Genomic DNA, 26,384 nt, shown 5'->3' with positions numbered 1-26,384 from the left:
GACGCCGTCTTCCATCTTGGCTTGCACGAAAGGCGGCGAGACCCTTTTGCAGGCAACGCCACGGCCGTATTTATCTCGATTGCCTCGGCAGGAGGCGATCCGAGCGTCGTTTGATTTGTTGTTTCCTTTTTAATAGCGGTTAACCCATCTAATCCGGCTCACCTGTTGATATTTTTAAGACTTCTCTTCCTTCCCCCCGCCCCCCTGATTAATGCAAAGCTTTAAAACACAGCGGGACGGCCTCAATAAATCTCGCTCTAAGCACCCTTTGTGGATTTGACCGGCTCGGCTTTTATGTGTGACGCGGCCGGCCGCATCCGTTTGCTCTGCGCCGGCACACAAAGACGGGAGCGACATATATCAACGTGTTTTGAAGACGTCCGCCGCTGTTTTGGCAGCCATTTTGTTTTGCTAAATGCATAGCCTCTCCTCCCTCGGCTGTCTGTCTGCCGGCGCTGTCAGCCACTCTCGTGTGATTGGTCTGATGGGCTTGATGCTCATCACTCTGTCAGGCCGGGCTCGCCTTTCATTAGTCTGGGCCCCCTCCATCCGCCACACTCACACAAATCACATTGACATCCAAACTCCTCAGATCCACAGAGCAATTTAACTGATATTCATTAGAGGGATGACAAGAGCTGATGGGAGATGTGTGGAGTGGAGGAGTGGAGGGGGGAGGCGGCGGGGACGACTCATTCTCCTCCTATCCTATCGCTGTCCTGTCCGCCTCCTTTCTTCCCCCTTCACTGCTGACTTTGTTTTAGGAGCACTGAGGCGCATCAGCGTCTATAACTAGCCAGCCCTCAAGGATATTTGAGACAAAGGAACAATGGATAACACATCTAATCTCCTCTTTATTATCAGAGGAAAATACAATCGAGAGGAGTTTTGTGTCTTTCATGCTAAATAATTGGCTGCGGTGGATCCTCCCCAACTGCCGCCATAATGCTCATCCGAGCAGAAGTCCAATCATTTAGCCCTCTCCCTCCAGCCCCTCATTAACCCCCAAAGTGTCAACTATCTCATTAACGCCCCCAACCATCCTCACCCGGAGTCCATCATCGAGACCGGGGCATTCATCAACACGCGAGCGCGCAAAAATAGTGATCACATCTGAGAGACGATTCTCCGCCTGCGAGCGCCTGGTAAACATGGCGAGCTGGCGGGATATTCAATAAAGGCGTCTCGGCCTTTTTCATTTGCATTATCAATGGCTACCGGTCTCAATCCCATCTTTCAATTATCGTCCTTTGTTAAGGGCTTTATTCTGCTTGTCAGATGTGAGTCATCACCGGGTTCTCCCACAACGCTAGACCAATGTATCCTAAACGTCGGAGGGCCGGGAGCAAGTCTGAGGCGGTAATGAGTTTGTGTGAGAAGACGGGGTCAGGACACAGTGTGTGTGTGTTAATTAATCTGTTCCCGGGTGGGAGGAACTGAAGCGAGATGATGAGATTTAAGAGAGTAAATGGGTGTGCTGCACTCGGGCTGTCCTCTGTTTGAGCGAACGAGCATGGGTTAGAGGCTGGGCAAATGGCCGTCGCCATGGCAACCAGATAACTTCCCCGGCCACAAGTCACTCAGTCAGTCAGTCATGACAAGCAAAGCCTGGGAACATCAAACAGAGGGAACACGGTGTCCCCGGGCGCCTTCGAATAAGACAAAGGTAGATGATAGAAAAATCGGAGATGCGCACGTGCGCATTCATCAATCCACCCTGACAAACATTTTTTTTTAAAAAAAAAGAAAGAGGGAAAAAAAAAACTTTTTCTCATTACGTGGCACAGAGCCTGAATTGTGACTACTCTGATAGCGTCAACACCTGCCAGTAATATTGTTAGATCCAAAAGGCTGCTTTGAGGGAATAGCACCTGTCTGTGCATTCTGCGGCGCTGTCAGCTCGTCTCATCGTGCACATATAGGATCTGCTTTATTTTTTCCAAGGGACAGTCTCGGAGTCCAGGTGTGTGCCAGATCTGCTGTCTGTGCCCAGGGCTCCTGATGGCATCCAAGCCCCCGTGGTAATCAGCCCACTCTGCCTGCTGTTGCCGCCCGACCGCCTGCCTCCCTCCCTCCCTCCCTCGCTCCCTCCTGCCCTCCCTCCTCCTCCTCCTCCTCCTCCAGTGGCTCGTTTCAGAAACATCTGGTGGTTTACATGCAGCACACACCACCTGGCAGACGCCTTGCAGGCAGTGGCACTGTGCGCACCTCTCCAGTTCGTCCCACAAAAACACAGGCGACACAGAAATCACCCGGAGAACTGGACAGATTTCTGTTTTTAAGACAACTATAGACAATAATAAAAAAAAGAAAAATAGCTGTGCTCAGCGTTTCGGTGCGATCGGCCTTGAGTCAGCTGATTTTGTAACACTCGGTCATTACAATGTAAGACAACAAGTCGTAAAAGGGCAGAGCTGAGACATGACAGTCATCATCAGTCATGTTTCCTGAACAAAAATGAAAGAAAGCAAGTATGTTCTGCAGCAGTTAATTCAATTTAATCATAGAAGCACAAGGCATTAACATATTTGTAGTGTTTGTTTCTTTTTTTTCTTTTTTATCAAATAACATTTATAAAACTATTGTGCAAAAACAAAAGTCCTTTTCATCATCTTCAAAGGCTCTGCACCAGTGGATAGTCATAGTCCTCTTAAATTAGGAAATATAACAAGTATGCATAATTTAAACAGCAAGTTGTAAGCTTATACACTATATATACATTTGTACAGACCTGGATTAAAAGTGTGCCTTACTTAGTGATAAAGAACAAGGCAGCGTCTACAATCAGCAAGAAAAAAAACATTAGGCCACAAACGGGGAAAACCAAAACAAACAAGTAAATAAATTTTCACTGTTGACCAGAATTTTTTAAAGGACTTTTCTCTGGGTTTTTGCTGTTTTAAGTTGTTAGAAAGTGGCCAATGTCAAAGGAAATATTTAAACCTGGCTAGGACAAGAAAGACTGTACAAGTGTAAAACGTTTTGAACATGCAGTAAAATTAAAACTGAATTCAAAATAAATACAATAAAGTTAATACACTTCAAGTTAATTGCTGACAATTTAGTCAAGAGATTCCCAATGATTATGTAATAATCTGTCCCCTTACCACAGTCCTACACAGAAGTCAGGAGACGATGTAATGGGCTTAATATTAGTGACCTATAGTATATTCTGTAGTGAAATGTCTTTTCAAATAGAGAAAAATATGAAATGTGAATGGACTGAACAGATGTAAACACCTTGTGCTGAACATTTTAACAGTAGTCCATGCCTTTCTAATATTTTTGTTTTCTTTCTTTTTTTCTGTGGGCTTTTAACAATCATTCTACTTGTTGTTCCCAGTCTGGCTACCGCTGAGAGCAATTTAGTGTTTTGCTAGTTCGCACACATATAGCAGATGGTCCTCTGGAGACTTCCCATGGCTCTTGCTGAGGTGAAGTTTGATGGCGTGCTTAGTGGCAAATTTACGAACACAGAGCTGGCAGCGGTACACTGTCCCATTACTGCTGCAGTCTTCTTCTGATTGTGGGGAAAGGAAGGACTCCAGTGGCACTAGTTTCTCTGTCAGACTGTGGGAGTCCCTGACAGTCTGTTTTGGGGACATCTTAGCCAGGTCTCTGATTCTGAAACCGAGGTGGGACTCAAGGTGGCACACATACGCTGCTGGGGTACGGATCTGTGAGGCACAGTCACTACAGAAGAAAATGGGTTGGCCGGAGTCAAGGTTCTTGAGGAACTTTGTCCTGCCTGTTCTCCTTAGCTGATACTTGACATTAGCCAGCCAGTGGCTGATGGTGGTCATTGACAAGCCTGTGAAACGAGACACGTGCATCCTTTCCTGTGGGCTCAGATCGTTGATGATGTACTTTCCCTCTGATGCCTGCCTCAGGCTTGATGCAAACTGGGCCTGCAGGAGGAGAAGGTGCTGTGGGTTCCAGTTAGAGTGGCGACCTTTTCGCTTGTGGCCATGTAGGGACGTGTCATCGTCGTCGTGAACAGTGCTCACAATCTCATCCTTGTCAGCTACCCGGGACCTTGAGGGAGGCTTTGGGACATGGTGCGACTGTGTCAGGTTTCTTAACATGTCTGAGATATCCGACAAGGCGTTTTCGTGGAGAGGACTGCTGGATGTATAGGGGGAGACGACTGTTAGCTTTGCAGGCGTGACGAGAGAGGATGGGGAGATGGAGGATGCCGTGGATGAAGGAGTTAATGGGGCTGCGCTTCCTCTATCAGTTTTCCCTTTTGTTAAGTCAATAGGCTGGTCGTCGCAAGGCTGGCAAATGCTATTATCGACTAGACTCTCAGGCTTTTTGGTCTGCGAGGGAGGAGCAGCCACAGCAGCTCTTTCAGCCATGCTCTGGTTAAGCCTAGAGAGCAGACTCAAGGGATCTTGGTTTGGCAAAGCGGGCTTGGCTGCTTTTCCCAAATGAATGTTCATTACTGACTGAAGAGCACTTAGAGGGTTGACAAAGGGTTGCTCTGGAGGAGTGTGGCCAGTTATAATGGTGGTACTGCCTCTCAGCGTAGAGGTGAGTGGGGATTTGACTGCAGTCTCTCTCTTGGATTCCGCATCAGGGGATGCTCTGTCTCTATGGCTTCCCTTGTCGCTATTGGCTGGAGTGACTGCCCTCCATTCCCGAGGCGAGTCAGCCTCTCTCGCCTTGTCTCCAGCGTCGCTACTGCAAGGGGAGAAATGGTTCTCCATCTTGGGGGACAACTGCTTTACCCGTTGCTCTACCTTGGCTACTTTCTCTGTCACCTTTTTCACTAAGTCCTCCATAGCCTGAAAGTTGTTGCTGGGGAAGGGCGACGACTGACTAAGTGGTGGGGAAATTAGAGGTTGGTTCTTGGAAAGAGAGGACAAGGAGCAATCCCCTCCGTTAAACAAGAATTTCATTGGGGAATTCTTGTCCATGCCACCCTGCTGAAGCTTGAGGGCACTCGGGAACTGGTATGCTGCATGGATGCTTGGGTAACCACCCCAACTTGGGTTCCCGCTCTGGGCTTTGTTGATGGCGGATGTCACAGTATTTTCCAGTGATTTGAGAATGTCAAAGCCCCCTTTAGGGCTCTCCTTCAGGTCCTCTTCAGTCAGGTAGTTGTACATTGACACGTCACATTTCTCATCTTTCTCAATGTCCTCCTCCTTTCTGGCAGAAGCTTCAGTTTGTTTCTCATTTACAGCTGACTCTTCCTTGGTGCACTCCTCCTCAACCTCTTCCTTTTTGATCTCTTTAAGAGGTGGAGATGTAGCAGGAGAATTTGGTGTAGTCTGAAGGGGTGGCGGGGAGAACGTAGAGGGGGCAAGTGGGACAGACTGGACTTTCAGCTCAGTAGGTGTGGAAACTCTTCCAGGTTTGGGGGAGGTGGATTCAGGGAGTGTTTTGACTCTCTTTCCAACCGAGCTGGTCACCCTCAGGAAGTGTCCTGACACCATCATGTGGGTTCTAAGCTCTTGTAGTGTATTATAAGAACTGCCACACTCCATACACTTAAGAATCTGGAATTTGTTGGATTCGAACTGCCAAGCATAACTGGCACCATTCTGGTGGCCGTAACGGTTATTATGAGTCGTGTAAGGGCTTGTAGATGGTTTTTGTGGAGGTTCACTGTGGTCAGGCTGTGGAGGCTTGGTTTTAGGGGTGCCCTCTCTTGAACGTGGTAAGGCAGTGAGGTCCAACCCCACTAGCCCCCTTTTCTTAGAAGACATGATTTTGGTTGCCACAGGGGCCATGGGCTCCTTCAGAGGCACTTTCTGGTAGTGTTTGGTCTTGATCATATGGACACTGAGGTCCTGGAGGGATTCAAAGGAGTGGCCACAGTACATGCACTTTAAAACTTTCTGGGCGTCCTCTTTCCCCTCCATCTCCAGTAGGGACCGCTTGCGTGGCTTGGACCAACGCTTCCCCCCATTGCCAGCTTTGTCTTGGTTGTCATCACGGTAGTGTCCTGTATCGTTCATGTGAACTGTCAGCTCCACTAGGGTGTCATAAGCAGCACTACAGCCCTTACAGCGGAACTTACTGGCTCCACTGAAGATAGAGCCAAATAGCTTTGGGTTCTGCCTGTGGAGCTGGACTGTGCTAAAGAGGCTGTGCTCAGACTGAGGTGGATGTCGGCCTTGGGGAGGATGCTGCTGTAGTGTTTTTGCAACTGCAGACTGGTGCCAGTCATAGCTACCGCTACTGCAGCTGCTACTGCTACTAGTGCTGTTGCTCCGGGTTGGTTTCTCTGCCGGAGCCGGCGATTGCTGCGGCTGCGGCAGCGCGGAATTAAAATTTAACGGCGACCATAAGGGACTGCTTAGGAAGCTTGAGTAGATGGCCTTCATTTGTTCTAAGGTGTCCATGCCTATGGGAGGTGTTTTAGTGTCACTGCTTTCAGACGGAGCAGCCATGCTGCCCTCCATTTTTCTCGTGGGGCTTTCAAAGTCTGAGAGCCGGTCGCTGGTCTCACTCACATGAGACTCGCTGTCCATCTCTTGTCCTGAAAGCTCTGCAGCCGCGGCTAATTCCTGGTCACATGCCTGCTCCTTCGCGGGCACAGCGCTTTTCTCTTCATCATCTTTCACTGGAAGTTCATCCTGGGGGGCTGAGGGTAGATCGTGTGCTTCCACATCCTCATCCTCTGCTGCGTGCTCTGTCAGCTCCTCGGGAGAATAGGCTGCGAGGAAAATGGAGACAAAGAGGGAAGGGGAGAGATAAGTTAAATTGCAGGGAGTGAACAAGCTATGTTAGAATAACTGGAGAAAAAGTTTCCCTGCTATGTGTGCCCGAGGACTCCCAGGGATAAATGAGCCATCTGTGTGGGAGCCTTTAAAGCTGAGCTGAGAAATTACAGTCATCCCATTTCACCTCATCAACCGTTGAGGTGTTATTTTCCTCTAGGCGAGCCTGTATTTATATACTACCCCAGCCACACGGAACTTATGCCTCCCCTCTTTTCACTCCTTCTATTGGAGGAAAACAAAAAAGAAATATCTTGGCAAAAACATAATGCGCCATTTTATTTATCTCAGGGCGCAACAGCTTGAAATGAAAACTAAATCTGAAATTAATGAAGCCCAATCTCACTGTGGCATTCTCCTCTGGGGTAATAAATGAGTTGGATCAACCTCCATCTGTCAGTTAATATGTCTGACGCCTCTTCATCTGCCTCTTCTCTGATTACACACACACACACACACACACACACACGCACACGTGCATGCACACACGCACGCTCACACAGACAAAGAGCATATTTTCAAGAATTTTAAAGAAAACGGATGTCATAAGTTTGTTGCAGACACACTGAATAGACGTCCCACAGTGTCATCTCTGCTGAAGTGAGTTCATTATTTCCCTACTGCATGGAAGACGGACGATGCTCTTCTTTCAAGCATTTCTAGGAGCAATGTCTGACATTCCCCACAGGTTTAAGGCTTTTATGCACAGGCTTTCACACTGAGCAAATGTCAGTAAAATCATTTTTAGGTGGAAACTCTTCACCCTTGAAATGAAGCAAAACAAATTCACAAATTACAGAGGCGAAATAGTGAAATACACTACCAACTCAGAAGAGTGGTGGTGGTGCGCACAGTTTTCATAGCCATAGATGATAAAGGTGTGTGTGTGTGCCTATGTTTGCTAGTGGGCTTCACAGACACACGCACACACACATAAAGTCCTGTGTCTCCTTTCCTGCTGCAGCGATCCAACCCCGACCCACCCACCCCCGTCTTCCACAATATCCCCATTGCCCTCCCTCATTTCCTGTCCACCTCACTCGCTAAACCGCTCAACTTAAGGAAAAACAAATAAACTCTGAAAATAGCGGATAGCACGAACACAGGTCTGAGGCCGTTCCGACAGTATTGTAAACAGAGATAAATGCCACAGAAGGAGGCTGTGTCTTTTCGTTTTTTCACACGGTCAAGCCTGTGCATGCGGTTGCAAACAGACGCGCACACACTTACACATGCGCGCACACGGGCAAACACACACTGTGACTAAATTCTCCAATCCCCCTACCCACCACCGCCACACACGCGCACACGTCCAGTCTAAACAAAAATGTCATAGCTGAAATAACTCTCATTTCCAGTGCTAACAGCCAATCTCTAGGCAGCCATGTGGCTGGCGCTGCTCTGATTTGGGCCCTGGGGGCACCGTCAGCAGGCAGCCCCACCGAGAGGCCCGGCCTAATGGAGACCTGGCAGGTGCGGCCCACTCTTCGTCCTCCCGGAGATTTGGTTTGTCACTGGGTATCCATTACCTGCCACTCTCTGCTGATAGGCCCCGACAGCCCTGATCAAAAGATGTCGTCGGGCCCCAGTCTGCTTGGCAGTCAGTGGCATGTCGTTTGTAAAAAGGGCCAAGCAGGGTGTAAATAAAATGACATGATCACTTCCCCGGCCCCTCATGTTCTGGACACAATTATGATAATGTGGGTGTGGAAGTGGGTGGAGGGGGGCCGCCTGCGTCTGGGAGGATGGAGAAGAAGGCGAGGGGGTAAACGGCTCGCGCTGCGGAAGAGATGCACGGAGGTGTCTCACTGTCACTAGCGTTCAAATGGCTGTCCAAATATCACCATTTTCTGTTGGCTTTTCTTCTCCCCGTGTCCGTGGATTTTTGCAACAAATCCTCATTTCGCTGGAAATCAAGCCAGCACGAGGCGCTTAATTTGGTTGCCGCCAGACTAGATGGTCACAGACGTCACTTTGCATCAGGGGGGCCTGGCACACCGCTTGACCAAGTTGTCAGGTCACCTTTCTCTTTGTCATCAAGACAATATTGCAATTTTCTTCTCCTTTCTTTAAACTAGTCTTTTTTTTATTGCCTTTATTTATTAAGGTCACAAAATCAGTAGCATCTCCAGGCCATTTCCCATGTCTTTACTGGCCAACAAAAGCTTTGTATTTTACATAATGCAGCTGCATTTCCCCTTGGGTTATTGTTCATTTGTCATTAAGCTCGGATAACACAGACGGGGGAGGGAATTCCAAAAGGACTGCCTGTAAAACCTGGAGAGCCTTGCTGCGCTCCCCACCAATTTAAAATGCAAAACAAAAAACATTATGCCTGAGCACTATCTGTTAATTTAATCCCTGCAGACTGATAATCCGTCACACAGGACGACAACCACATCCAATTATTCGCCCTGACTTGACTGACAACAGAGGTGATTTATCAAGCTAATAAAAAGGTGACGCTGGTGCAGAGGCTCCCTCAGAATAGACCGGTTGGGTGATTATGACTTTAGAAATGCTGTTGGATAAAATATCAAATGTGCATGTGCTCAGGCTCTGGCGCGGGTTGGTGTAAAAGTGCGAGGGGAAGAGCAGCGGGAGTGTGTTCTAGTGACGATAAAGTAAGCTGATGCCATGTGGGGGTAAAGACAAGAATCGTTAGGTTCTGTCAATTCTTTTCTTGTGGAAAGTGGAGGGAGGGAGGGGGGCGGGGGCTCGTAAAGATGGCAGGAAGCGCGCTTCCACACAACATCCCAGTCACAGCTCGCAACAGAAATAGCTGTAGCGCCTTCACACGAAAGCACATGGTGACGATTTGATCGAGTCGCACACACGCACATTCCGCCCTGACGCGACCCAGTGTGATTACGAGTGCAGCGAGTCGGTCGGTTCTGACAACGGCTCGACCCACCCACTGGTCCACCTTAACACAAACACAGGCGATGTGCACATAGATTGGGCCGATGAGGAAAGACAGTGACATCTTGGCATGCAGGAGGCATTCCTGCGGAGTATCATTTTCATAAACATAAGGGCCGTGGACGAGGAGCGGTGGGGGGGGGGTCGGCAGATAGAAATACTGCAGTGTTGCTCCCAGGATCAGGAGTAACAGACAGGGCAGGGACAGGGGGGGGTGATTGAGCAGCAAAGGTGCCTTAAAAAGCAGCGTCGCAGCAAACGCTCTCGCAGGCCTTGAAGTGCTGATTTGAACCGATGAGCAACGCACTTGTTGTTTTTGTTTTTTTTGAAGTGTTAAGACGAACGGAGTCTATGAAGAACCGCCAGCGAGAGCGAGTCACCGTAGCCGCCCGCGATTGCGTTGTATCCATGTTGCAAAATCTAACCCTTGTTGACCAGAGAGCGTACTCCCCGTCTGGCCTCCGCAGCTGGGAAAACAGAGTGGGGAGCCAGATCCCACCCAGCAGCAGAGGGATAAACAGGATGTGTCGTTAAAAAGTCTACCTGTGGTCGCCCTCACGAGCCACCGAAGGAATAAAGGGAGAAGCTTTTCTTGATGCGTCAGAATGCCAAAAGAGACGAGTCCTTTGTGTCAGTCATCCATATTTTATATTTACTTTTAAAAAGTGGCAGTTTGATTGATTCTGGATCTCCTTTTTTTGCCCCTTCCTGAGATGTCTGCATGACAACCTGGGAAAGCAAAGGTCTTTAAATTTACATCGCGCTGCTGCGGCAAAAAAACCCCACCCGTGCCTACCTTTTGTTGTAATGCCACTGCACCAGACATGTATATGTGTGCATTAAAAAAAAAACAAAACCCAGGGAATAAAAAGATATACCTGAAAATGTTTTTCTTCTGAAAAGACGGCTAAATCATCTTGTTTTGCACAGGCATAGTGCTTGATTACATCTTTTATTTATAACTTAAACGCCGTAGGCATTAAAATAAATGAGATCCACAGACAATGGGGGTATAAAAACACTGTTATTAGCATTGTTTTGCCCGCAGTGTCTCAAGATATATGTTCATGAGACGTTTGCGGTCACGTGGGGAGCAGTGGGAAAACAACCTCGCTGAGCCCTTCTGGACGTGTTTCATCTGGACCCCGTTGCCTTTTAAGCCAACGCGGGTTCCTCTGTCTCACTGTCAGGAAGCAGCCTTCAGAAAACACTATGGGACAGGAAGCCACCTCGGTCTCAATCAACGACTCCCCCTCCCCCCACCAAACTACCGACATCCACTCAGGCTTTCAAGTTTATCCCGGCAGCCTCGGAGACTCTTTAAATAGATTAGAATAATTCAGGGCAAAACAGCCCCATTCTGTCACTGTGGCAGCGGATCAGTAACATACCTAAAATGCCTCCTTGTTGTACACATTTGTCAAAGTAACACACCCCATCGAACTTGGACTTGCTGCCTTTGATCCTCGCAGGGAGGCTGAAAGTCCCACGAGAAAATATGTAACAGGTGATGTGTGGCCGCCTGGAAAATTAAGCAGCCCTGACGTACAGTAATTCTCTCTTGCAGATACAGTGGAGGGGGGGAGGGGGGGGAGGACTTTATCCCACGTAGCTCGCTCTCCACACCCTTAATGTGCGTTTCCGCAATATGCTCGCACCCGGCTATCGCCTCGCTAGCGACCGCGAGTGTCTTTGTCAGTTTATATTTGTGCGTGTGTTCCCTTACCCCCCGACGGCTTTGTGAATACATTGTGTCCGCCGATTGTAGTGCAGGATGTGTGATATGGGAGATGGGAAAAACAGAGAGATCATTCTGGCCCCAGGCAAAGCTTAGGGCTGAACCTTGTCAACGTGCGTCGTAAGAGGAGCGCGAGGGAGAGAGATACACACACACACACACACACACACACACACACACACACACACACACACACACACACACACACACACACACACACACACACACACACACACAGAATACATTGGTAAAAGCGAGAAGGGAATGGGAGCGGTGAGGAGAAGAGGATGCAACGCTCGGCCGAATGCGGTCGGAACCTCGGAGCTGCCAGCTGCGCACACAAGACCTCCAAGACCTCGAGAATTTATTTTGTTTATGCGATGCCGAACCGGAGTCGGCGATACGCGGCCGACGGGCCTCCCGCTAATGCGGCCCCAGCACGAGAAGCGATGAAGCCACAATAAGCGATAAACGGAATGGGAAACAAGCCACGCTGCGACGCAAACAGCTGCCACAGGTGCGGGACCAAGGGCAGCGGCCAGGGAATCGAGGTGCCGCAGTCCCTCACGGGGACGCCGGCGCTCTCGTCAACCACTACCACTGCGTCAACCTAATTCTTCCCGGCTTCCCCCCCCTCCCGCAGCTGTTTTTTTTAAATGAAGCTCCGTGATGCGGCACTGCGGCCACATTTCCACATTCCAATGACATTCCAATGTGTAGGTTAAATAGAGGGGGAAAAAAGTGCAGCGAAGATGACTGGACAGCAGGCCTTTTTCTTGTTTTTATGCAATTCAATAGATTTTAGCCCCCTTTTACGACTACTGAAACAGCTCATTTTTTCACTGCATAAACACTGTATTTGTTTGTATTTGAGCAGTTGCTGACAGGCTGACATATCATTTACATACACTATATACAAAAGGATGAATATAGAGGTGCTGGGCCGAGCAACTTATGCGCTTTGACACAGTTTGATTCCGACGCTACTTTTAGGTCAAAGTTACTGCTTTGTGGGCTTTTGTGTGTCATGGGTGTGAACGAGGGTTTCATGTTCTTGTGTGTGTTTTTATTTTTTTTTAATCTGCTGTAATAATAGCTCAAACTCATATTACGGCGCGTCAAAGCCATGAAATAGTTTACAAAGGCTTCACATTGCATCTTTTGAGTTTTTGTGATCTAGAACGCAGTCACAAAGAGTTTGTTTTCGCACTCGGGCAGGTAGTAACATCTGGGAGGGGTGCGCGCAGGTGTCCTCCTTCCGTCCTGAGTTTCTTCCGGGAGTTGGCAAATTTATAAGTTGATAAGTGAACAATTATAAGGACGGACGGCACTGGAACGATGGCGGGGCGGATAATGATACGGGTTTAAAAGCCTCCACGAGGTCCCCTTAAAGTCGGGGAACGGCTGACTCACTTTATCGTCTGGGTGCATTACAGCGGGCAGCGTTGTGAATGAGGCCAGATGATATCAGATGACGCCACATCAAGAGCGCAAAGTGGAGCTGGCGCGGAGGCGGGAGGGGACCGGGTTGGGATGGGACGGCTTTGCGGCTGAAACTGGGATTAAGTTGTTTTTTTTTCTTGCAGTTCGCGGCCCGGGACTAGACCTTGTTCGGAGTCACACAGTGGTGGCTGGGAGGATGAGGAGGAGGAGGAGGAGGAGGCGGGGGCGGGCGGAGGGGGTCGGGAACGGGACGAGCGGAGGAGCCCCTCGGCTCACAAACGCGCAGCTGCTGCCATGATTGCCTAGCAACGAGGAGCTGATGGACGCAGCCCGAAGATGGATGGCCACCATAAATCAGAGCCGGTGAGTGGGAGGAGGTGGGAGAGAGGGAACACGGAGAGAACACAAAACAAAACAACTGTTTTCTCCCCTGCCACACACACACACACTCACACGCAGGCGCTTTACCGTTGCGGCAGCAGCCGTTCAGCTGACCTTGCCGTCACCCTGTGGCGTCACCGTTGGCTTCGCGATTGGGAGAGAATAAAACTGGGGCTCGGGGTCAATTTATTTTTTTTAATTTATTATTTTTTTTAAGGCAAAGACACTCGGTGACCACTGCCGATTAGTGCCAAGCGACCGCGGTGAACTCCATATCCACGCGCCCCTTTTTCAGGTTGTTTTTTTTTTTAATGCTTCCACAAACTTTTTTTTCATGATAATGATGATGGACTATAGCTTTCATAAGGCAACCCCTCCAGGCAAGGCAATCTGGGTAGTGTAGTCGCAGGATAAACATCCCTGGGCTATCTGATTATGGCCCACTGCTGCGGCGCTGGTGTCTAGTAACACTCAGAGAGAGCGCGCGGCCATCCATCACACAGTGAGTGTCTGTCTAAGGCTTTCCACCCTGCTTCTCCTCGTCCCGGCTCTCCAGTTACAGCCATACACGGCCGGCCTAAATAATATTCCTCATGATAAATGGCACTATAAGCCTGGTATCCATCATTAATCTGATTTTTAAAGAAGCATCCATCTCCGAGAGAGCCTGTTATGGCCACGGGAGAGCCGAGCGGCCCGGGTTCATTTAAAGGCCAGGCTGCTGCATGAGTGATACCTGTCAGCCCCGCTCATCAGGGAGCAGCAGCACACACACACACACACACACACACAGAGCATTAAACATTGACGCCATATGGCCTCACATGAGCGAGCGGGTGCGTGAGCGCGCGCACCTCTCGAGGGCTTGCGCGCGCGTCCCCGCAGCGCATACGTTATGAGGGGCATTACGGCAACACACTTGTCGGACTATCGCGCGCTGTGACAAAGTGCACGTTTTATCCCCACCCCACTCGTGCGGACGTATTCCAGGCGTGTCGTGGACGATCACGCTGGCACTCATTAAAACACAAGTCGGTGTAACTCAATCCTCGCTGTCATCTCGAGAAAGCGAGAGAGAGAAAGAATCCCCCCTCAAGAACGCTTCTCCTCAAGGGGTTTTCTGGGTGGGGGTAGGGGAGGGGGGGGGGAGCAAAAAAAAAAAAAATGGCTCTTCCCCCCGGAAAATAACTCTCACGCAGGCCGACGACGACGCCGTCCTTCCATTCCCCCCCCCCCCCCCCCCTCCTCCTCTGACTCGGCACCTCGTTCCTCCACTTCTCTTCTCTTTGTTTCTCACAGTCTGCTCCCTGTCCTGTTTTTCCCCTCTTCTACTCTCTCTCTCTCTCTCTCTCTCCCCCCCGCCCCTCCCTTTATCCACCTCCCCCTTCTCCGTGTGTCTGCTAAAGCCCGTTTGATAAATGACACACGTCACCGTGTCAGAAGCGAAGGGTGGGTCAGTGATAAATGACTCTGTTGAAAAGGAAATCGGCTCTCTGGCATGGCCGGGCTATTCTCCTCCTGGATTGGGTTTCAGGACCCCTGAAGACCGGAGCGGCTCAGTTTTCTCCCAGCAAGAAAAAGAAGAACACATCCAAACGGGACTCGGGCGCTTTGGACTACCTCGGGGAGGCGTGGGAGACGGAGGGGTGGGAGAGAGGGAGGCAGAGAGGGAGGCGGGGCTGGAGGGATCCAGCCTGTCCCAATTGTCGCCACAGTGCAGCTGCATCTATCACAACAGCGGAGGGACTATTTTTTTTTTTTACAAAGCCTTTGCGACGCGGCGGGCCAGACGAGCGAAACCCCGGCTTGAAGGAAATAAAAAAGAGAAAAAACCCTCGCTTGAAAGCCCACCGAGGGCTGAGAGAGGAGGGGGGGGGAGAGACGTTTTTTTTTGTTTTTCTTCAGTTTTGGTGACACCACCCCGGCGCCTGCGCTCGTCGCTCCCTGCCGGAGCCCAAAACCCCGTGGCTTGACATCTGCCAAGCGTGCGTTAAAAAGGCCCATTTTAACGCCCCTCTCCCTCTCTTCCTCCCCCAGCCCACCCCACCCGCACCCCCACCCTCTCTTTCTGCTCACCTGCTGGCAGGGTGGCACTGTTATCGTTACACAGGCAGGATTTATGAAGTCGGGCAGGGGGTGGTGGTGAGGGGGGGGGGGGGGGGGGGGCAGCGGCTATGGCGAAAAACAAAAAGGCATCTGTCAATACCTCCGGGAAACGCTTTGCGTTATACTGGCCCCCACCACCCCGCACTCCAACCCCCCCCCCCCCCCCCCCCCCACCGGTGCTCACGACCCCTCATTAGGTATGCACTTATCAGACACATAGATCACAGACGTGACTCAAGCCCGGCGGAATCCAGCCACAGGACTTTCATTAGCAATGGGGCTTAGCGAGGCCAAAAAAAAAAAAATGTTTTCGCACCTGCAAACAAGCGGCTAAGTGGGCTTGTTTTTGTTTTTTCGGTTAAAACTAGCAAAACCCAGCCCCGCCCCTCCCCGATAAAATTACCATCGCACGAACAGTTCCGACTTCTCTCATTCGTTTCACGCGTAAACAACACAGACAAAGCCACCCTCACTTTATTTCACAACCTCCTTCTGCAGCAACACGTGTCCTGCCAGCACGGGCAGCACATGCCCCGTCCATTTAGCATTTGGTGTGCGGCGACACAGCATGTTTGCCCGCTCCAGATGCCGAGTTTCTGGTCGGAAAGCGCAAAAACACGGTAGACGGAGGAAGAAAACGTGGAAGGGGTTTTACTCGGTTCGGAGAATTAGAGCCAAAGCCCTGGCAGGGGGTCTACAGTTACAGTTCCTTTCATCACTATCATAAGCCAGACCGCCTGCACACTCACTCACACACACAGACACACACGCACACACAGAGACATCCAATCAGAGAGGGTATACTCTGTGATTTGTGTTTACACTCGCGCACTTACAGACAGACAGACGTGAGCGATGGCTGCCAGTTCTGGCAGCTTTAATCCTGACCCTGCGGAAAGAAGAGACTGCCGGTGTGGAGTCGAGTCCGCATCAAACCGAAGCCGAGTCGCACAGCCGCACGCACACACACACACACACACACAGACGAGCACGCAGACACACACGGGGTGTAGGGAGCGGCGCGGCGACGCATGTGACACTCTGGATGAACTGCGGACAGGTTCCGGCGAAACAGTCGCCTTCCTCTTGCTCGCACCAGGGTCGACGTTCTTGTTAAAGCCACTCGGATTTTTTTTATTTTTTTTTTTATTATCGTTCGCCGCGATGTCGCGAAGGCTACGCTGACATTTAGACGTGACATTTAAGTTGCGGTAGCTTGTTACTGCTAAGGTAACGACAAACCTGCCGCATTCGCGAGAGCGCACGAGAACACGCTTCTCTCGTCTGGGCGGCAGCACCGTGTTCCTAGTTTTGCACAGGACGCGGTATTGCCGTTGTGGTTCCATGACAGACTGGACTGCAGAGTCACCTGGGCACCTAGCAAACGGCGGAGATACGTCATCTGCTCTGTCTGTATATTTGAATGCAGGGTCACGATGAGTTTGCATCGCACTCGTATCAGGTGCAGTTCCTTCCCTCCTGTGAAGTCGCCATTATAGTGGCAACAACAATATGGGTGATTGTTCAAATCTGGGTGAACTACCCCTTTGTTTTGCCCTGCTTTTCTGAACTTCCTGCAGCCGTCTTAGCAGCTCCAGGTCCAGGGGCCTTGTGGCAATGCTAATAGCCTGCCCCCCGTCCCCGGAAAAAAAAAAGAAAAAAGGAATGAGGCCTGTGTTTCTGCCACTGCGGGAGTCTCTTTCTCATGTTGGCCGGTGCTGTTTACGTTGCCAGCTGCCCTCGGTTGTTAAGAGCACTCAGACCTGACCCAGGTAGGCAGGCCCATTTGTCACCTGCAGCGGAAAATTGAGTTACAGCACAAACCAAAGGCGAGCGGCTCTGTGTAATATCAAGTTGATTACATCAAAGTGGTGGCAAACCTCATTGGGCCGGGCACCCCGAGCTTGTCATCTCCAATCACGGGGCCTGTCAGGACTCCATCAGCCTCACGGCTAATTGGACCAACGCTAATGAAGCAAGCAAAACAAGTTTTCCAGTATGGAGGGAGAGAAGAACCCAGGCAGGGGGAGGAAGGAGTCGCGGCTAAGAGAGTGTACGGCGGGGAGACAATGAGGAGGCTGCGGTCTGTGCGCGCTTCTGTGTGTGTGTGTGTGTGTGTAGTTGAGGGTGGATGGGGGTGGGGAGGTGGGGGTGGATCTTTTTTTTTTTTATGCAAGTCTCAAGGTTGCAGTGGGCTGACTCTCCCCCTAATTCCCTAATCAAGGCCCATCATCTGTCATCCTTTTCTTTGCTCTCTCTATCACCATGCTCTGTGCTGCAATCAATTCATCATCACCCTTTGTGTGCCACTGAACAGTTGACAACTTTATAACTTGCAGCTGCACGGGCTGACTGACAGGGGTGGAAGGGGAGCACGGAAAGAGAGGGGAAAAAAAGCGACGGCAGAAATGAATAGATGAATGAATGCACAAAGACGCGCGGTCTCGGCGAGAAAAAGTTGTTTTCTGCAAACACAAAACGATCTACATTACAGCTTTTATTGCCTTTTCGTCAACAGAGAGGCAGCCGTGTCGCAAAGGGGGAGGAGAGTGCAGGGAGGAGAGGAGGACACGGAGGAGTGGGAAAATAGAGGGGGGCTGGGGGGCGAAGAAGAAGAAGAAGAAGAAGAAAAAAACAAAAACCCGACATCCTTCTCGCTGATCTGAAATCAGAAAGCTTTCAGTCATTCTTTATGTGCTCCCCGCGGCCACTCCGAGCCAGCAAGCGTGTACATTAGGGCCGGGGCATTTTGATGAAATAAAAGCCCGGGCCAGCTTATGGCTAAACAGAATGGGAGCACTCACTCAGCCTGTCTCTGATTGACCATTAAAGCCATTGATGAATGGGGCTGTCAGGGGAGAGACAATTAAATCAAACATGAAACAAAGCCGTTGTGACGGCCCGGTCTGACAGAGCAAACCCATTCCTCCCCTCCATTACATAGCACACGGCTCCTTTTACAACCTCTAACCCGCTCACTCCCTCCTCCCCTGCCCACTCTCTGTGTGTGCGTGTGTGTGTGCGTGCGCACGCACGTTCAGAGTGAATAAGCGAGCATGTGCACATGAGAGTGTGATGTTCCCTGCTGGAAGTGTGTGTGTGTGTGTGCGCGTGTGTGCGATGTCTCACAGTCAAACCACTTTGCCTGCACCCCCCCACCCCCCTCCCTCTTTCACTTTTTCGTGAGTCAGTTGACCATCAGACAGAGAGAGAGAGAAAGAGGGAGAGAGAGAAAGAGAGAGAAAAGAGGGGAGTGTGTGTGTGTGTGTGTGTGTGTGTGTGTGTGTGTGTGTGTGTGTAAAAAAAAGTACACAGGGCCTTTCAAAGTGGTTTAAACGTGACGTCAGGGGCCTGCAGCACATGGTGGGAAGTGATTTTCTGATGCAAATCGGGAGGGATCGGATCAAAGCCGCGTGACAGTCAATCAATCAACCGTCAAATCAGACATGGCAACTGTCGATTATGGCTCCTTCCAGCCCACGAAACACCATTGTCCTCTCCCAAATTGTTTATCTTATCCCGAGAAAAAAAGGAAAAAAAAAAAAAAAAAAAGCCGAGCTGCGAGGTAGCAAGCTTCCCCGCTCCTAGTCCTCCTCCTCGTCGTCCGCTCGGCTCGCAATGTGCGCAGAAGAAGAAGAAGAAGAAGAAGAAGAAGAAGAAGAAGAAGAAGAAGAAGAAGAAAAAAAAACTGCGCACAACAACTGCTCACTTCGTCGGTCGCTCGCCAATCAAACGTAGTTTTTTTCCCCACACCCCTTTCAAGTGGAAGTGCGAGGAGGGGGATTCGCGACGCGTACGGAACAAACAGGAAGCGAAAGTTTACGGTAGTCAAGTCATCCGACGAGACCGGAGGAGGAGAAGGAGGAGGGGGCGGCAGCGGAACGATACGACAACCGCTAAACAACCTCCCGGTTTGACCCGTAAAAACCCAGGCAAGAGCGGAAGAGTCGCGAAGAGTGACACAGCGGCATCGTCAGCGAGCAAAAGGGAAGGCAGGGGAAAAAAAAAAAAAAAAAAAAAAAAAAAAAAAAACACTAAGTGGAAGCGGAAATGCGGAGACCGTAAAGTGAGCTTCAACAAAGCACGGGTAGGAGGGAGAGAGAGAAAAAAAGGTAACAGCATTAAATAAAATAGAAAAAAATAAACCGGGGTAAACATACCTGCTGCGCGCTTGGGCGCTTCTTGTTTCCTCCGCGGCATGTTTGTGTGTGTTGTGTGTGTCTGTGTGTGTCTCGGGGATTTCCGTGGAACTCTTCTCGTCTCCTCGCCTCTTGTTCGGGGTTAGATGTTTCGCCTCGGCCGTATCCGGGAAGATCCACCTCCGCTCGGGGGTACAGATTCACGGCTCCGTGTGGCACGCTGCACCGCACCGCCGAGTCCGGGGGAAAGAGAAACTAGGGACCATCGTTGCACGGATGGCAGCCGAGCGGGATGAGTGGCGGCGGAGGGGGGAGATAATGAAAACAAACGGCAGAAAGAAGGGTGGATGATTTCTGTTAAAAGGAGAAAAAAAATGGGGGAAAATATCTTTCTTCTTCTTCTTCTTCTTCCTCTTCTTCCTCTTCTTCTTCTCGGTGCGATCAGAGTGACAGCGGCGGTCGTCAGCGTCCAGCTCGGCTCGCCTGCTCTGGCAACAAGGCAAAGTTGAGGGATAAGAGAGATGATCGCGTCACTCACAGCAGGAGAATGGGCAAACCCACCGCTCCGTTAACTCTTTACTCTCACCGAGGGGCGGACACCGAGACAAGTGTCCTCCCACCGCTCCCCTCCTGTTTCCTCCTTCCTCTTTGAAATATGGATTCGGTCTCATCAGATATGAGTTCATCAAAAAAGCAGGGGAGGAAAAAAAACAAAACAAAAACGGGGAGGCAGAGGATTGCAACACTCCGGAAAAATCCACCCGAGTGGAAGAGTAACATCGAACAAATGTCTGCAGATGCGCTGAAATCTCTGGATTTCACCCCCCCCCCCTCCAGAAATCAATCCTTACGCGAGCACAATTTTTTGCTTTTGCGCCGCCGACAGTCCAGTGACAAAACAAACGTGTCTCTGTCTTTTGCCTCAATATGCAAAACAACACTCAGCCACTAATGGCTGAATATTTTTCATCAATCTCACGCAGATTTTGATGACAATAATTAGATCGGACGCGGGTCGGTGCAATTAACTATCCACCACGCTGCAACTACCAAGGCAGCGTTTACCGTGGTATTTATAATTGATGTTGAATACAGTTTTTGACGCTAGCGGAGAACGATTTTGATGATTGAATGGATTTAATGCCGATGTTCTTAAAATTAGTGTTTTTCGAAATCATGAAAGAAATGCGTTATAAACACGCAGGTCTGTTAAAAAACGGTCATTTTAGGGAACAAAACAAACTAGAGGGAATTAAATATAACAAATCAGGAGGACAAAATATACATGCAAGTAAACAAGTATTCGGGGGGGCTGTTGCATAACAATTTACTTGAAAGGAAGCACGGTGGACCCTCTAACTTTGAAGAAATCGAGTCCGATTGTGGTTCAAAAAGTATTTACGTCCGCACTGAATTCATTTGGAGCTCCTAGTGTTAACAGCGATCATTGCTCGCTACGTGAGGGCTTTCTCATGCTAGCCCATCTTAAAGGTTTTCAGGGCCTTTAAAGAGCAAGGATTTTATTTTTTTAAAAGTTGAAGCCATGTCACATCGTTGACTCGGTCAAAGTTTAATAGACATGAGCAGTAACGGGTTTAAGAATGAGAGACATCTGCTCGCCGGGTTAAAGTGTGATTGACGTACTGTTAACGGTGTGGGGATAATAAGTAACTACCAATTGACACAGATGAACAGTAATTCGTTTTAACAATGGGAGGGGTCATTCCCACAGCTTCTGGTTGTGGTTTGTTTCTGTAGTGCTCGCAGAGACTTGGTGAATAAACCTTTACCTGTATATTCTCTACTTCTCTTTTGAGACAGTAGAGTTATCAGCGGTAGAGAGCTGTCAGCGGAAGAGAGCTGGCGGCGCTGTTTTCGCCGTTCATGCTAAGCTTTCGTGTTTTAAATGATTCACAGATATAGAGGTTATATCACCTTGCTTGGTTAGCACTGTCACATTTGCAGCAAGGCAGCTACGGATTCAATTATACAGGTAAATGTTTCAAAGGTAGCACCCACGGCAAAGGGTACCTGACAGAAACAATCTTCCATTATTATACTTTTGCAAAATGATTTTGTGGACTCGGTTAATGTGAAGATCCATTTCAGGCAGCTGTCTATCCTGTTGCTCATGCCTTATCTTTCCTTTGCCAGTACACCTTGGGTGAGATATAACTTGGAACGCTAAATTTCTCTCTTCCAGATGCTTACAGATCGATGGAGAGCATCGCAAATCACCTTTAAACAAAAGGTAAACCAATTACTCGGTCAGTGTTTGATCATTTACCTAACGAGGCATGTCTGCACTCTGCTGCTGTCTGCAACCCTCCCCAGGCCGCTCCTGATGCTTGTCAACATCTGGCTGGGGTTTGGCCATGGTGTCGACAATGCTTTCTAATAATAATAATGATAATGACAATAATAATAATAATGATAATGATAATATTAATAATATGGTGATGATGACGATGATGATGATGACAACAACAATGTAACTTTATTGAGCCCCTTGGGGATATTGTTTCTCTGCATTCGACCCATCCTATTCATAGTTAACCTTTGCTACTATGCTTACTAGGAGCAGCTGGCTGCCGCAGTGCAGCAGTGCGGCTTTAGGGGCCTTGCTCAAGGGCCCTTACTGGTGGTGAAGGGTAGAGACAAACAGCCATTAACAATTTACAGGAGTGTTTTTTCAACTAGGAACTAGAAATGATAAAAAATTTAATTCTTCCAAAATTGCACCATACAATTTGTTTCAAATACAATACATGAAAATGTTTTGCAATGTTTTCTGTTGTTTTGTTTTTTTTCATTAAAACTGTTGAGTAAATGGATTTAATGCCTTCATTCCTGCTCTCCCTACTTCTGCCTACTATGCTATGCCAAGCTCTTAGGAAAAAGAAAAACCTTTTGCATCATATTGTTTAGTTACAGTTGTGCCAACTAATTATTCTGCTTCTATAGAAGATTAGCGCACTGTGGTCGTACGTCCACCAAGCACGTTGGCACGAGTCCAAATGCTAAATTCTGAATTCTGCCTGACTGCTGTCGCGGACGTCGGGAGAGATCAAACCTTTGTTCATATTCTCATGAGACCATTTGTTCATTTAGTTTTGTTTTCAAAGCTAGGAAAAAAAAAAAAAAAAATCAAAGGAAACAAAACAGAACCTAAAAAGTTGGAAAGTGATTGGACAAACCTTTTATCTGTCGTACTCCAAAGAAAAGTACATCTGGATTGTCTCACTGCGAGGGGCCTGGTTGGTGACAGTGCAAGACTTTCTGCCGTGCTACTGGTTCGCCGATTAGTAATTTACAAGTAATTAAATTACCAATTTAACAGAAATTAATTAGACTTGTGCCAAAGCCGACTGGGAATGCTTTGCTCCGGCTCACCTTCTAATGAGGAAATACTCTCCAGCGTTGGTCTTCCTGGTTGTGTGCGCACCTAACCACACCCATTGTCACTGAGCCTTGAAGGATGCCAACTGCCTCCTTGATTCGCTGGGAAAAAAATTTAGATGGGGGCTTTTAAGGTGGATCTGCAAGATTTCAAACAAGAGATCTCTGACATAACGGCTGCCTCGAAAAGTCGTGTCACATTTGGCCGAACTCAGAAAATTACTGCTTACAGTAAACGTTCATTTTTTTTTTTTTTTGATCTGATCTCCGCAGGCTGTTGTCTATTTTCTAAACCCCTGCAGAACGTCAAGTCTGCCACAGAGAGGCAAACTGGCCTCGCCGTCTCATGTGAGCGGCTAAACATTAGGTTTCAGCCCCGTAAAAGAGCGTCACCTCACCCATTTAGCCGCATCAGGAAGTTATTAAAGCCAGTTCAGGGAAGGAATGCTTGAGTCCCAGTGCCAAGGTAATGACCCTTTCTCTTCTTTCTTCCAATTATCGCCCATTTTCGTGAGCCAGCAGTATCTCTGCGGAGTGCCGCGGTCCCCTCATCTCTCGCCGTGTCCCTGATGCGCGCTGACCCCTGCCTGCAAAAGAGACACACAAATACCCAAACATGCAGTGTGTGGGTGGGTGTGCTTTGCGGTGTGCACTGCACCGCACTCAGACACGCGGGCTGCGGAGTGCTAAGAGTCAATGATCTGCCCGCTCTCGCAGATACAAATCTTGGAACATGAACACACAAATTTGCAGCAAACACACACACACACACACACACACACATGCGGTCTGCCTCTCTCTTCCTGCCCCCCACCCACCCACACACACACACACACACACACAGAGCAGCAGCACCCTCGCTCAGAGGACAAGAATTAAAGCCCCCTGTGATCGGGACTCACCCCTGCCTCCCCGTCTCTCTAAGAGGCTGGGTCCCTGTCACTTTAACTACATGAAATTACAACCCAAATGGGATGTCAGGGGTTAGCAGTGTCTCTAAGAGAACTATGCGAATATATTTCCTCCTATGGACTTGGCCCCCCCATGACCTCCCCCAGAAACAAGAAGTAACCGCTTGATTGGCGTTTTTACAGCCAAATTAAACCGTCTCATGGGCTGCTAAAGGCGGGAGGAGAAAGCAGCCGCTCCAAAATTAGTGAGCCATCATCATGACAGAAAGTAGTGGGGACATGGTGTCATCCAGCTACTGTATCGATTTACCCATAAATAGTATATGGCCTCTACGCCGCGCCTCTCCCAGGCCTACACTGTAAATGGAAGTTATCTCAGCTGTGCATCTGTCTTGCTTTGATCTGCACATTAAAACCCCGCAGATTGCAACCTGTGTTTGCGGCGCAGCCATAAAACGATGACATACGGCTCGGAGAAATGCAAACTGTGTACTGGATGCTGTCGCTTTAACGACAAATGTTAAAAGTTCAGTCGGTGAAAATCAAAAGCAACTTTTACGTTGCCTTTTATTTCCTTTCCTTTTCATTTTATTTTAACTCCAAAACGGAGGTGTCGCGCAAAGAAAATATTGCGATTCCCCTTGAACGCCTGATCCTTTGCAGTGTCACGCAGTCACATTTACGACCGTCTTCTCGCTCCCCGAAACCAGGATTACCATAAAAGAGCCTGCATTGATTCGAGCGCAACTTGGCCTAATCAATCTTAAAGTTTCGATCATAAAGCACAAGTCGCCTCTTATTTTCCACTGAAATCTTTTGGTTGGGAAAAAAAAAAGGTGGTGGTGGGTTGTGGGGGGGCTTGAGAGACGCCTTTCAATTTCATAGCCTCAAGAACACTCAAGTATTCATTGCGCTCTACTTTTCACTTTCAACCTCTCTGCAGGAGGCAGGGCTCGTGACATCTATGTATGCTGCTCATAGTCACAATGCTGCTCAAGCCTTCAGACATGTGCTTCAAGCCATCCCTCAATACCATGAGATCAGTCGTTCAGCGCCCAGTCCAGACTGGCAGTGTAGCAGTTCAGACTGACAGTTCTGTTCTCATGATCTTCCCTGATTTTCTTTTCTTTTTTTTCTTTTTTTTTTTTTGCAGCCTTTCAGTCTCTTCAACGCAGTTAAGAGCGACTTCTGTTCGCGAAAATCCCTCTGAATTACGTCTGAAAGGCCGTTGAAAAGAGGCCGGATGCGCTTATTATCCCCCTTGCAAACACACAACAAGCGTCGGCCCTTCCTGGTTTATCTGTGTATTCATGTGGGTATGCTTCATGTGTGGGTGCGGGTGGATAATGCATGGCCCTGCTGGGAAGAGTGATTGCTCTATTCCTGCCTTGTAGGTGCGATGGAGGCCAGCGCCGTGTCTTTGGGCAGCTGTATGGATGGCTTGAGGAGGTCTCCATCATTCATAAAGCGCACTCCTACATGTAGAATTGATCTTGCAAAGAAACAGGGTGGCAATAGCAGTTCATCAGTCTTCCCCGACCACAAATCACGCCGTGTCCTCCCCCCCCCCCTCCCCGAGGGAGAGGTGACACTATTGTCAGTGCAACGGTCCCCTCGGACAACAGAAGGGGCAGGGCAGGAACTCTCGCTCATGCGGTGACTCCAAAGGGCCTGCGGAGATGTGCAAAGCATTTGTCTAGGGGTCAAACTTCAATTGCGCCGCAGATGATGTGGAGAAAATAATTTAGCCGGTGCCATAGATAAAACCGTAGCTAAATGATTCCGTTGCCAATAAATGAATGGAATGATTTTGTTTTGCAGACGCAGTTTTCTGTTTATTCCTGTTTAAAAGCATCAGTAATCACTAATGACCAGGTGGGACGATTACATTATATGTCCCAATTACTCAGGTGAATTGAATGAATTTGTGTGATTTGTTTGCCGCTATAAAGACAGGTACTAAATATTTTATTCCAACTTTATGAGCCACAGTGTATTCATCAGATGGAACCTTTCCTAAATCCTTGCGATTTATCTCACATATCCGTCTGCTGAGGAGCCCACGGGGACGAAAAACTTGGAAGGTGAGTGGATGAACCTTCTGTTTATGACATTCAGGCAATCAGACTTGTTTTAGCCGCTGTCGTCGGGCCAGCTAGCTCCAGACTTCCTCGTGTTGCCGTGAAGGCTGACATTAGCCGCCACGAATCGCCTCGCGGAGATCAGCTGTGCGCCACAGCATTGGGCTAAACTCCCGTTGAGAGCACTTTGGATGAAAGCGGACGCATGTTGCCCGCACAGAATAGCCTTCAGTGGCGTCTTTTTGTGTGTGTATGTGCGCGTTTGTTTTTTGTCCTTTTAAAAATGTCAGCTAATTCTTTGATGCTAATCTCTTTAGCAGCAGCAGCAGCAGCAGGGCTCGCAGTCTCTTACTGTATCAGTCGAGTGTTTTTTGAGGGCCGTGTGCAGCAGCTGCTTCCTAGTTATATCACAGCTACATTTTTTGACCAACCAAGAAAACATATTAGATTAGAAAGGTTAGAAAACACAGGTTAGCACGAGGGATGACTGTGGCTTCAGTACTGAGTTCTGGAGCAGCCCAGCTGCTGCACAG

At 49.0% G+C, this 26,384-nt stretch overlaps 1 protein-coding gene and 1 long non-coding RNA gene across 2 annotated transcripts; one reads left to right on the top strand and one right to left on the bottom strand.

Moving 5' to 3' along the window:
* Nucleotides 1-2,474: 2,474 nt before the first annotated feature.
* tshz3a (teashirt zinc finger homeobox 3a) lies at nt 2,475-20,011 on the bottom strand. The gene is made up of 2 exons (XM_076019400.1): nt 19,482-20,011; nt 2,475-6,667 (listed from the first exon to the last, which is right to left on the bottom strand). The coding sequence occupies exons 1-2, from the start codon at nt 19,519-19,521 to the stop codon at nt 3,366-3,368; spliced, it is 3,342 nt and encodes a 1,113-aa protein (XP_075875515.1). The 5' UTR covers nt 19,522-20,011; the 3' UTR covers nt 2,475-3,365.
* Nucleotides 19,348-25,770, top strand: LOC142884007 (uncharacterized). The gene is made up of 4 exons (XR_012926105.1): nt 19,348-19,408; nt 21,664-21,711; nt 23,133-23,325; nt 25,165-25,770. It is a non-coding gene; the product is annotated as an uncharacterized LOC142884007 (long non-coding RNA).
* Nucleotides 25,771-26,384: the final 614 nt, after the last annotated feature.

Source organism: Nelusetta ayraudi, unplaced genomic scaffold (assembly GCF_046127955.1).
Source record: "Nelusetta ayraudi isolate G7.1 ecotype Tasmania unplaced genomic scaffold, CSIRO-AGI_Nayr_v1 ptg000009l, whole genome shotgun sequence".
NCBI lineage: Eukaryota > Metazoa > Chordata > Actinopteri > Tetraodontiformes > Monacanthidae > Nelusetta > Nelusetta ayraudi.
The sequence above is the reverse complement of the archived record's forward strand: the minus strand, read 5'-3'. Positions and strand labels throughout refer to the sequence as shown.

What these genes read in the sequence shown, in the direction of transcription:
- tshz3a (XM_076019400.1), bottom strand. Translation starts at nt 19,521, where the DNA reads ATGCCGCGGAGGAAACAAGAAGCGCCCAAGCGCGCAGCAG. An exon ending in AGCGCCCAAGCGCGCAGCAG is followed by an intron (nt 6,668 to 19,481) that starts GTATGTTTACCC and finishes TTTTCCTCGCAG; the next exon opens with CCTATTCTCCCGAGGAGCTG.